This window comes from Lissotriton vulgaris, chromosome 7 (genome assembly GCF_964263255.1).
Source record: "Lissotriton vulgaris chromosome 7, aLisVul1.2, whole genome shotgun sequence".
In the NCBI taxonomy this organism is placed as follows: Eukaryota; Metazoa; Chordata; class Amphibia; order Caudata; family Salamandridae; genus Lissotriton; species Lissotriton vulgaris.
This window is the reverse complement of record NC_141695.1, coordinates 1,141,261,414-1,141,274,118: the sequence shown is the minus strand read 5'-3', so window position 1 is coordinate 1,141,274,118 and position 12,705 is coordinate 1,141,261,414. Positions and strand designations below refer to the sequence as shown.

General features: G+C 43.3%; 1 protein-coding gene across 1 annotated transcript in view; it reads left to right on the top strand.

Annotated features, from left to right (window-relative positions):
* ERGIC1 (endoplasmic reticulum-golgi intermediate compartment 1) overlaps positions 1 to 12,705 on the top strand; it is a 324,289-nt gene that overhangs the window by 71,679 nt on the left and 239,905 nt on the right. The window contains exon 2 of the mRNA XM_086931580.1: positions 2,630 to 2,691. Coding sequence (XP_086787706.1) covers positions 2,630 to 2,691 — 62 coding nt within the window. The remainder of the gene's footprint in view (positions 1 to 2,629; positions 2,692 to 12,705) is intronic.

The window sequence follows — 12,705 nt, the reverse complement described above, 5'->3', positions numbered from 1 at the left end:
TGATCCAATGTTGTCAACAAAGTAATTGTTAAAGAATTCCAGAATAGAGAATTAACAGATACAAACCTTCCATAAAGAAATACACTCTCTACAGCCGCCAAGCTAAGGGGGGAGGTGCTTCTTACACATCACTCGGTCACTGCTTTGATGGTGTCAGCCAGATGTCAAAGACCTGTTTTGCTCTTCAGATGTGAGACTGTGTTCAGTCATTTCCGTACCTAGCTCTTGCTAGCATTCTGGATCCATTCTCTGTTGCAGAGCCCTGGCCTTCGGCCTGTGTCTGGAAGTTTGGTTGGAGCTGAGGAGCAGCAGTCTTCTCTCTGAAGCTGTCCTCCATTGCCACAAGGACGCGTCTTCCCTGCAGTAACTTTGCTAGGTTTGGATGAATTGTGTGCCTCACTTTCTCAGCTTTCTGCAGGCCATCGCCTCCATCTCGATCTGTGCAGAAGCCCTCCTCTCTTTCTTCTGAAAAGTAGTTTGCACAACAGGCCGTTACTCACATTTTCTATCCACTCATACCCAAAACACTGTTTTCCGTTACATATTTAGCTCGGTATTTGTCCAAGGTCCCATAAAACTTGTGATATAATTTGTGTTTCAGATGCATCACAGTGTTAAATGGAAAGTGACTGAATGGCATGTGTTGGTCATATTAGTTAAAAAAGAAAACCCTTAGTGGAGCTGTGGACACTGACGTTGCCTGACAGGCTGCCAGCCTCTGCCCTGGCATTGAAAAAGCTAGATCTTGTTTCTCCTTCTAGTCAGTTACCAGCTTCTGGGGTCCTTAGATTTTTTAATTCCACTATATCTAATGCAGACTTTTTTTTTTTTTGGTTTGTGGCGGGAGGGAAATCAATATATGGAGTGCAGCCTTAATCTGAGCTGTGCCATTGAATAAACCCATTGCAAACGGTGGTGGGCCTCCGTCGACGACTGTGCCCAGCCGTCATACATCCAAAACTCCAGACTGGCAAGGTATCGCACAATTAATAAAAAGAACTCTATATCCAGCTCCTGTGGCCTTTCCTTAAAGTGTGGTGTTTCCTGGAGTTTTGGATATATATATATAAAAAGGTAAAAGAACCGTGCCAGCAAAGTAGATCCTTGTGGGCGTGTCTGCGTTGTGCTGGGGGGGTGACAAACGCTGGGGGCATGTGGTACGTTCCGCCCTTCATGCCATGTCTCATATTGTGTGCTAATCCCATCCTGCTCCCTTTAAATACTCCTGCACTTCATAATCATAACCCACCCCTACTCCTTAAAATACCCCAACACCCTTAAACACTAACCCATCTTAACCCTATAAATATAACCTGTATCCCAAACCTATCCCTAAACCCAAAAAATACCCCTGTACCCCAAAACCCAAACCTACCCCTGAACCCTATAAATACCCCTGTATCCCAAAACCCAAACCTACCCCTGAACCCTACAAAAATACCCCATACCCCAAACCTAGCCCTGAACCCTTAAAATACCCCGGTACCCCAAAACCCAAACCTACCCCTGAACCCTAAAAATACCCCTGTACCCCAAAACCTAGCCCTGAACCCTAAAAAATACCCTTGTACCCCAAAACCCAAAACTTTATCTGGTTTCCCTCCAACCACTTTTTTCCCAACTGTGAAATACGTTTTATGTCTGCCTTTGTCAGGAGTAAATTTCTGGTGAAAAACCTTAAAATATGCAAGTTAGTAGGTTTGCCAGACTTAAAAGGACATTCCAATCCTGGAACTATTGCTTACCACTACCTTCAGCCCCAGTATGTAGATCTGTGGAAAGGTGGCAAGATAAAGAAATTGCTAATATTCAAACCCTACAATATGTGCTCTGGCATAATCCGAGAGGCTGTATCCAAGCTCTTTTAAAATGAGATTGCTTCCATAATTTGTCTCTACACTAAATGGCACGAAACCGACAAGAGGATTTTGTTATAGGGCATGTAGTTTATTGAAGTGACTTGACCCATGAAGAAGTAGATATTTGTTTTAATTCCACACCTCTGAGTGGTGCATTTTAAGCACTTGGCAGTTTTTTTTATAATAGAGCCTATCAATGGATCATCTCCTTGTCATTTCTCAGTTTTTTATTCAAATTGAAGGTGGGGCTGTTCTAGAAACATTGTTTGATCTAGTAGGGTCTCTTGGATAGGGTTAGTGATGTCAACATGTCTCCTGATGTGTTAACTATTGTAAGGTCCTCTCATGCCAGTCTTTAGCACAAATGATAATACATGCAAACAAACCATAACCGATTCGAGTGTTCAACCTGCCCAGATGGGAGTGCTTCAGCTTGGATTGTTTTTGTGAGCAAAGCTTTTGCAGGCCGCAGACCTTTACCATAGGTGACATCCTATCCCCTGCAATGCGCTGGAGAGCTTTTGACTTTTAAGATTTGCAGAGCAGGGGCAATTACTTTCTGCTTTCAAAGGTTTCTTTGGCAAAGAAAGTGTTTTTTTTTTAACTTTTTGACCATTCCAGTGATTCTTGGTGTAAAATGTATTGTCGTGGGCGCACTATTCTACAGTTAAAAGCATGGGATGGTATCTCAATGAAACAATCTGAGACAAATATAAGATTTGAAATAATTCCTTTTGCTTATTGCCTCTTGACTGTTATCTCTCGTTCAGGTTTGACATCTACCGCAAGGTGCCGAAAGACCTGACACAGCCAACATACACTGGAGCTCTGAGTAAGTACAGTCCATTTCATGACTTTCCAGTCCTTGTTATTTATCCTTGGAATTCTTGTGCCCTTTTCTACTCCTGGAGTGAAGGAACAGACTAGTCTTCTCTGTCTGACTTCTTCAAGCATGTGCTGTTTGCTCAGGAAGCTGGCTCAATATAAGTATTTTTTTAGGTCTGGCCGGTTCAGCAGTCTTGCTAGCCTCATGCTTTCTGAAAATTCATTATAAAAATACTTATTTGTATGCATGGAAGGGTGCTTCCAGTGAGGCCTTATCCATTTGTCTAGTGTCATTTACATTTTGCTTCTTCCCACTGCAGCATACAGCATGGGGCAATGGGTTAGCTCAATTTATCCATTGGCTCTCTTGCCCCGAGTGATGGCAAGTTTGCTAGATCATTTTGCAGAACCACCTGAAAAGGAGTGCACTGACTTGCCAAGGCTGCTGGTCACTCTTTTTTTTAAATTGTTTTGCGTATTTGCAAAAAAGAAATAATAAAAATACATGCTTGACAAGGCCAGAACTATTGTTTTTTACAATACTAGATAATGTTGGGTTGGTAAACTACTGTGCTGCTATAAGACAAGGGCCTATGGCCACAAGTAACAAACCCCTACTGGGCAATCTAGCTCATCGCTGTGGATCATGCCACCATGCACATCATTCTGTCCTTCGTATACTAATCTGGTAAACCAATTAGTCTATAATTTGAAGACTGGCATCTTTTTCATTTTTGCAGTTGAGGCACAGGGGCAATGTTGTATACGGTTTTGTATGTGCTTGTGAGGAGTTTGAAAAATGCTGGTTTGTGATTTGGGAGGTAGTGGAGTTATTTGTAGTACTGGGTGATGTGAGTGTAGGTTATGTAGTCTGGAGTTTTCTGGTCAGTTGCGGTTTGGGGTCTGAGTTTGGCAGCCATTGTGTGGAGTCTCAGATCGAGGTGTCTTTGCTAAAGATTTCTGCTTCCTTCTTGTCTGTGTTGTGCTTGAGGTGGTTTGTTTTCATCTTTCTGGTAGCTTCGATCATGCAGATGAGAAATTGGTCAGAGTATGATTTGGGTGTCGTCAGCATAGGATATGATATTGAACCAGTGGGCGTAGATGATGCTGACGAGTGGTGTCATCTTGGCTTTGAACAGAGTGGAGCTGAGTGAGGATCCTTGTGGAATTCCACAGATAAGGTTTACAGTGTCCAGGAGGGGCAAGGCAGCCTGACTGAATGTGGCCTGTCAAGTGCGAGATGTTGGATGCTTGCTTCATGCAGTTGTTGGAGAAGGAAGGGTTGGGAGACTGTGTTGAAGGCTGTAGAGATCCAGTTGGTGGGGGTGTCACCTCTGTCTCCACTGACAACATCCGGATGATCATGAACAGTGAGGCAGTCTCTGTACTGTGATTGGGCCTGAATCCAGGATTGAGTGGTGAGAGCGTTCTCAGACAGGTGCACACTTGTTTTATTGGCACAGCCTGGAGATTATCAGAATCTTCTGCGTGGCTGAGTTTAATTGTCAGAATAGTATCTTTTGGACCGAGTAACTCGGCTGATGGAGTAGTTGGATAAACCCCTGCAGATTCACAAGACTAGTAATCTCAACCTCCTCTGGTATTGAGATGGCCCACAAGGCAGGTTATGCTACCCATGTTACAGCTGACTTGATTCCAGAACTTCCTTTTGTCTCTTGATCAGATTACCTCCAACACGAAATGCCAGTTTCTGTTAAGGGACGCCTTCTTTTACTCCAGAAATGTTGATTTAGAACAACACTTTACCACATTTAGTTTACGATTAGTCACTTTGTCAGATTGTGTTGTCTGATAATCCAATATATGCAACTCACTTTAAGGATTGCCATGGTTTTTCAAACTTTGTCGACCTCCCCAGATTTAACAAAGATTTTGCCTCATCTGAGCCTACATTCTGTTTAAAAGATAACTTCCTATATGAGTTGTATTGGCTTTGCCAATGTGTTTTTAGTCATGTTGTACAGCACCAGCTAAAAGTGGAAAAAAATAAAAATCCCTATGACCTGGTCAACGCTGGCCTCATCATAGTTTGTTTTTTTAAATACTTTCAACAATGATACACAGCAGCCATTCTGCTGTTCAGCATAGCTCAACACAAAAAAGTCATTGACAAAGCCAAATAGCTCATATGCAAGAGCTATTTGGATTTGTCAGGTTTTTTGTGACCAGACTGGAGGGGCAAGCAACATGAACAAGATGGTTTGGATGGGCAAGCAACAATGCGGGAAAGGGTGGGAAGGAGCAAACCACGCAGCAGCACACCACAGCCTAAGTAAAAAAAAACTTTTTAATAACTTTAGTTGGGGGAGGGAGGAAGCCCTACAAGGCTGCCAGCACTGTCCCCATCATAGCACTTTTGTTTTCCCTTCGATATGCAGTGTGTGGGTGGGTGAACCAACACTGAGTGGGAGGGGGCAAGCAATACTAGAGACAGCTGGAATGAGCTAGGAACATGTCGGACAGCGAGACAAGAGTAAGATAACGGACCGGGGGAGGGGCAAGCAACATGAGGAATGGTGCTAAGGAATCAATCTTCTATTTTTGGGCACTGTCTAGCAGTACTGTTCACAAGGCAGTAGTTACAAGGTTGTTCATCCGCTGGATTGTTGAACCAATCAATATAATCAAAGATTTTCCCCACTAAGAAGATCCAGTTGTAGGGATGCATAACTTGCATACTACAGGGGTTTATAGTATGGATTATGTTGTGAATACGAAGTCAATGGCATTTTTTAATGCCACCTGCTTAAGAGCTGAAGCCCATAGACCTGATTATCTGCGCATCTAGATGTGTGTGGACATTGAGCGCTAGGCAGTATCTGAGACTCTGCACCTTTAATTTGCAAGTCTTCTTGGCTACATTAAGCACCGATGTTTACTTCCACTGAACTTTGGTACACCGAGCAATTTAATAATCAAATTCATGGAGCCTGCTGCTTGCAACAGTGAGTTACCATACCACGCAAAGAGCACATGTAGATTGGAGGTAAACTCACCAAGGGGTAACTATCCAGTACCTGTATAGGCAGGTCATCTAGCATTAACAGTGCAAAAACAAATTGAGGAAAAAAAATACTAAGTATGAGGAAGCAATCTCTATCCCACAACAATCGGGGGAGGGGAATAGGGAATTGTAAATGTGAACAGTCGGACAAGGGAGGAAGATTTGTCTGTGATGTCACATTTTGTTACATTTCTGAGGAAGTAAGCAAACACTATCTTTGTGAAGGTTTGTTCGCACATTCGGAAGTTGCCCTAGAACCACAAGACACAAATTTAACAACACAAATGGATATACCAACTTTGACTCCTTTTTGAACCAATATTTCAAGAATTTGCGCACAGATTTAAGATACTGGATGTAATTTATGGTATTGCAAAATTGAAAAAACGTAAATGTGTATTGTAAAAACTATAAATTAAAGGAAAGTATCTGTTCAATGAAATTTGCCAGCATAGGAATAGCTCACATTGGCTTGCAATTTCGGACGAAGATAAAGCATGGAGTGGGAGTGTGAGGGGGCGGTGTGTGTTTGAGATCACCATGCACTCCAAAGTAGAGTATAAGGAAAATAACGGTCAAGTTATTGGAAAAATAAGTGTCTACACTAAAAGTTGAGAAGCATTCGAACATTCTGAAAAGACTGCAAATATAATTGCACCACAATGCAATAAGAAGGATGAAAGTAGGTTAAAGACAGCTTCGCACGCGGACGACCGGCACAGACTCCGGCATGTGTCCCAATGAGTAAGGCAGGGTTTTCAGACTGTCCTTGGATAATAAAACTACTTATAGAGTGCACATCTCCTTATGTAGCATCATACAGAGAAGACCTAAGAGTACAGAGTAAGGACTGCTACAAGGCGGAAAGTGAGCAAGCAACAATGTGTCAGGGCGCCACACTCGTAAAATGAAAAAACAAATATTTAGAAAAAAGACGCAGGCTGTCTCCTTTCACTTATTTTTTGTTTGTTTTGTTATGGTGGGTGGGCCAACATAGAGGGCAGGAGAGAGCAAGCAACATGAGGGACCGTGGGAGGGGGCTAGTAACATGTTGGACAGCGGGAGGGGGGCAAGATGGACAGGGGAAAGTGGGTAAAAGGGGCAAGCAACCCAATGGACAATAGAAGGAGGGGGCAAGCAACAGTACTTACTGCAGGAGGAAGTTAGGTGGGCCGGGAGAAGCTCGCAATGCGGGAGAGGGTTGGAGGGATGGGAGAAGCTACACCGCATCTGGAAGGGGGTGGAAGGGAAGTGGCGACAGCATTAAATGGAAGAGGCGGTGAAAGCAACAATGGTTCAAGCAACAAGGACAAGCAAGCAGCTAAAAGAAAAAAAGTTCCTGAAAGAGTGTGAGAGTGAAAGGGCAATCACTGGCCCTAGGAAGCAGTAGTTGGGCCAAGCTCTATGGGGAACAAACTCATTAAGAGAAAATTAAGGTGGCATGCACAGACCAAGGAGAAGCAAGGAAATTAATGAATGAAGACCACCGGTGGTTACAACCACAAAAAATGGATGGGCCAGAACTACCCTGTTTGCTAACAAACTGTCTTGCAAGCAATAGCACATGCACCTTCTCTGGTTAGCCCTAAAAATGAGTATCAATTAAGTTTATTCTTACTGAGATGAGTGGGAACATTTTGGAATAAGGCAAATAGCTGGAGACATTATAACTGTAATCTTTTAGACCGCCATCATCGACCATTTGTTTTAACCATCTCAATGTACAGCTAATGTAACGAGACCATCATTTGTAAGCAGCAGGTTTAGTAAAAATGTGCCAAAAACTTATGTTTCTTTATTATAATTAGATAACCTGGCCCAAGCCCTCAGTGTGGGCAGGTATAAGAGCTACCATCCAGTACGAGGATTGGTCCAATTCTGCACACTTTGTTCAAGTGGGGAACAAGGATTAGAAGTCTAGTCTTGGGCTTTCCCATACGACAGCTTCAACATTGGGCTGCATGGCCATTTCACTTATTTGATGCCAGTACCCTTGACCACTAAGAGACTGCCCACAACCTTCCAGTTCAAACACATGTAAACCTGCCTGAGTGGAAGAGGTGTGCATAATCCGTGTGGGCTGGAGTAAGGAGTTGAGTCTGAGTCATCTGTAACTTTTTTTGCTTGGATACCCCAGTGCGGCTTTAGAGCGTTCTACAAGTAATGCCCTTTAGTGGGTAAGGGAAACGTGTTGTATGTATATAGATTGTACAGTGATATAGCATTTCTGTAAATGGCTGTATCTTTATGGTCCTCAGCGGTAGGATTGCGAAGGAAGTGCATAGAATTGGAAAATTCATCATGTAAGTTGTGAAGCACACCCTACCATATGCCGCTTTATTTCTTTGGTAAAGTTAATGTTCCTCATCCATGTATTTATGGTGCACAGTTTGAGCTTGTTAAGCGGTTACTGAGCCTGAATGCTCTCAGAGTACGGTTCTGCTTTGCAGTGCTCATCAAACCGGGGCTGTAAAGACATATGTCTAGCATTGTATGTTGTAATGGTCCCATTCTTTTAACTTTTCCCTTTCCTACACCACATTGTCGCTTTTATCTTGTCTCTAATCCCAGAGTCCAGTAGGATACTATCCAGCAGAGTTGATAATTCCATGGTCGAGCAGCTTTAAAAGTGTTCCTCCTTTAATCCAGTTGGAAGCATGCCTGGTTAAAGGAATTTGATGTGCTAAGGACCAAAGTCTTGTTGCTGTAGCAAGGGTGCAGAGCTGTGTTTGCTAACCAACGCTGCTGAACTCCATCTCCCTATCTCCTCCAACCAAGCAAAGTCCTAGCGTTCACCTGTTAAGAAAATGCAACAAAGAATGACTAGCGGTATACTTTAGTGTGGGGCTCTTTAAATCCTGCTAAAGACCCAGATCAGTCTTCCTAGTCCCTTCCTTTTTTTGCTATGCAGACACTTCTAGCATCCTGTATATTTGTGTGTAGAGGTTTATTTTTAGTCTGGAATACTCCTCATGCCAGCCTAAGCCTTTTTACTTCATTTTTCCAGAGGAGGGAACTTGCAAAATTGCCCTATGCAATAAGTGGCTGGTTATCCAACGTTTGTTTGAAGCTTCAATCCGATTGTGAGCTAGTTCCTACTTATCTTCCATCAAAAGACAATAAATAATGGGCCCTTCTAGAAGCAAGTTATGGAAATTGCTGATGACTTAAAGTTAAATCGAACAGTGTTTCCTACGCATGGAGATGCTTACTGCCGTCCCTCCTCCTACGTGGCCCTACTTTGAGAAGTTATGCCCGTGCCCTTATCTGACTATCTTGTAGGCAGACCAGCAGTATCCTCCTGTGCGAAAAGGATTGGACTACCATTCCCTGGACCCACCTTCTGCCACGATCATCCACAGACCGTGACACTTGTCCATGTGAGGACTAGTTGAAGTTATAGTGAGAGGCAGATCCTGTGGACCAGAAACACACTAAAGAAAAGTGTGGGTATGTCCGTCCTGGAAAACTGGTTATGACGGGTAACAGTCTTCCATCTGCACAGGAAATAACATCACTCCCCCTTCCTAGGACTTACTTTAAGGCTGACCGAGTGGATGCGCAATGGAAATAGCACTGGCACGTCAAAGGCAAGTCTGTCTGCGCCCCTCCTTTCCTAGCGGCAGAAGCTCTGGTCCTCCTGCTGCTACCATGATGCAACCCTCCACCCTTTCTGCCATTCCAAATGCTGCTTCCTCTCTGCAACACTGAGGGAAGATTCTTATGCATGTCCTGTATGTTTTCACGCACTTACCCACACCCAACACTTACAGCACCTGCACCAACAGGAGCCAACCCCCATTCTCTCACACACAGTCCGGCATCCACCCACACAACAGTCCACACTCTAATGCATACTCCTCAACACCTAATAACTCCCTGAACAAGCCACAGAGATCTGAGACCTGCTGCACGACAGTGCCACAGACCTACTTTTACTCACGGAAACTTGGCTTCACCCTGCATCGGCACCGAAGTTCACCAGAGCCATCCCCTGGGCCATTCCCCTCACCCGGCTACAAGATTGCCAGGCAAGACAGACTTCCAAAGCCCAAGGAGGAATTGCCATCATCCACAAGAATCAAACTTACCATCCTCCAACATGGAACACCTGTTGTTCAAGCTCCCTGTCGCAGCCAACTTCAGCCCAAGCGGCACTCCCATCTACAGACCACCGAGAACGAACACCAACTTCACTTGCACCACCACACTGTCTCACCACTTCCCCCGTTATTAGGAATTTCACCTTACTCTGAGGCCTTAACTTTCACATTGAAGACCACACTTGCCCAAACTTGAAAGCACTCATAGAAGACCTTAAAAACCTTGCCCTAACCCAGGACCACTGGCATTATGTGATTGTGTGGCTGCTGCATTTTTTTGTATAATTGTAGATTTGCCACGTCATATGGTATATATTAAAGTGGTCCCAGTGTATTACTGGCTTTCACATGAAGGGGAGAATTTTTTTTTTAAACATAAATCATGAAACCGTATGAGAGGAAACTATGTTCGACCAATGTTATTTAATCACATTGGGAATGCTTTTTTATGAACAGTTTTAAGTAAAAACCTAACGAGGTATCACATTAATATGTGTGGTGTCCAGGGGGGAAGGGGGGTAAAAAAGGGGTGTTCTATAGTAAGTGATGGGAGAATGTTTGATGATGGTGACAAACCTATCGCATGCAGTTTAGTATATATTGGTCATATACTGGAGAGTCAAAGTCCACATCTTAAACACAGATTTGCCATTTAACATATGAAATCACAATATATTTATCATTGTCGCTTCAGTATTGGCAGATGCTGTAAAGTCGACGTTTCGACCCGTATATTCTTAGGTACCTTGAACCATACTACAGGGGTCTTCCTCAGGACAGGTGTGATGTGAGAAGGGCTGGGAACACTTAAAAAAAGGGGGGAGGGACGGTATGTAAGTACCTGAAATGTTGCTTAAAAAAACAAAATCCCAGGAGTTTGGGCAAGGTTAAATATTATTACCAGGAGTGTTGCAGCGGGAGGGGAAGGATTTTTTCACAGATCAATTGCTGGGAAAGAGTGCTCCGTGGCTCACCAGGGTATACAGAGTTGGTAGGAGTGAGGCGTCACCTGGACCAAGAGAGGTGACAATTAGCCTAAATAAAGTGGGCATGAGAATCCTTCCAAAATGGTAAAAACGCTGCACACTTGCTGCATGTGTCTGTGTGTGTGTGTGTGCGGTGCGTAGAGTTCCAATCTGTCAACAGGATTCCTTCACAGGTGGAAAAATTATCCCCCAAGTTAAAAGTGAATACAACAAAACCTGAATCAATCTAAGGCAGTGAAACTGAATCAATCTGGGGAGGATAAGAGAAAAGAAACCAGCTAAGAAACAGTCAAGGAAGAGCTATGGTACGTACTTGGGGGTGTGAGAAGAGCCGAGTGCAATTTACTAAAATGTGTCAAGCATATGGGATATGGCGGCAATAAGGTCTAAAAATGCCAATTACAGTAGCAATGTGGTCTACTAATGCAAAGGTTAACATTGCGGTTGGTTTGAACAGCTAAATGCAAGTGAGAAATATGTCCCAACTCGCTACAGATGGAGTGGTGCAAAAGGGCTCACGTTGTGCCATGACATCAGACCAATAAAACAATTGTGCCGGAGTTAAAAACGCAAGTCGATCGTATTTGTGAGCATCGCGGTGATCACTCGATGAGAACAGGATGACTGAGGCCACTACTACTGTGGGTGCCGGTAAATACACTAGAGCCAAAATGAATGGGCCTTTCCGTGAGAAAGTGCTTGCGGTTAACTCATAAGTGAAATACAGTCCGTACATATCAACGATATCTGTGCTAATTATGTCTAGCTAATTTCCATCGTGAAAAAGCCAAAAGGAATGGAAATGACTGGCATTACTGGCGCTCTTGTGCCTACATCTATAAAGCCGTCGTGTCGCAGAGGGACATGAACAAAATAGAAAGGCAGAAAGCTGAATGCGTCTTACCCGTTCTGCCAAATGACAGCGTTTGTGGCAACAGCCCGTACTCTGCGTGCTGCTAACTGATGTAAGGAGGTCACCACGCTTCAAGCGTGCACGTTGGAGACTATGCGCGAGGGCGTCTTAGATTAGTTGAAAGTGAAAAAATACTTGGTAGAGGTATTTGCCCGATGTGTGAGTGGGATTCTTACTAACTTCGGCCATTGTCGGCATTGCCGTAACATTTACGAATGAGAACTAGTGTATCTTGCATGATTCGGGGTTTGGTCTTAATGTAGTTAGAGGAAATGTAAATTCTATGAAAAATAGATAATAAATCACGGGGTAAAGGCTGATCATTAGGCAATGAATAGCTTTCAGGTAAAAAGAGACTTCTGTGAGGCTAACCAAAGTGCAATACTAATACTTCACCGCATTTGTCCGACAATTAAACATGTCTCCCACAGTAGGATGGAACAGCACAATTGTTATGCATTTAATGCTGGAACAGCACAATTGTTATGCATGTAATGCTGGATTAATCAATCTAAGCATGGGCGTATGCTTTTTGAAACTGATCATAATGACCATTTATTAACGAACAAATGATGCAGTTGATCTGAGGTGAACAGGCAATTACATAGGTGCATGCATGATAAATGGCCAACTTATACACTGTTCCTGGAAGACATCAAATATGCATAAATTACAAAGTACATCAGTCTATGGAAGGGCATGTGTCAAGTTTTTGCAGAAGTGGCAAAAGACCAACTAGTTAAGGGTTCGTATGATGGTTTTCAATATGACTCTCCTAGCAAACAAAAGATAGGAAGGGTGGCCCTTGGGAAGACAACTCGTGGCGAGGCTGGCAATATTAACAGGTGATTCTATCGTATACTTAGACATGCCAGCTGGGCATTACTGGTATCCAGTCCATTCAGCCCATTGATAATGGAGTCCAGTTTTATCATCCATTTTGATTCTCTTATATTTAGAATGGAGCTAATGTTACCTCCTCTTGGATCCATTT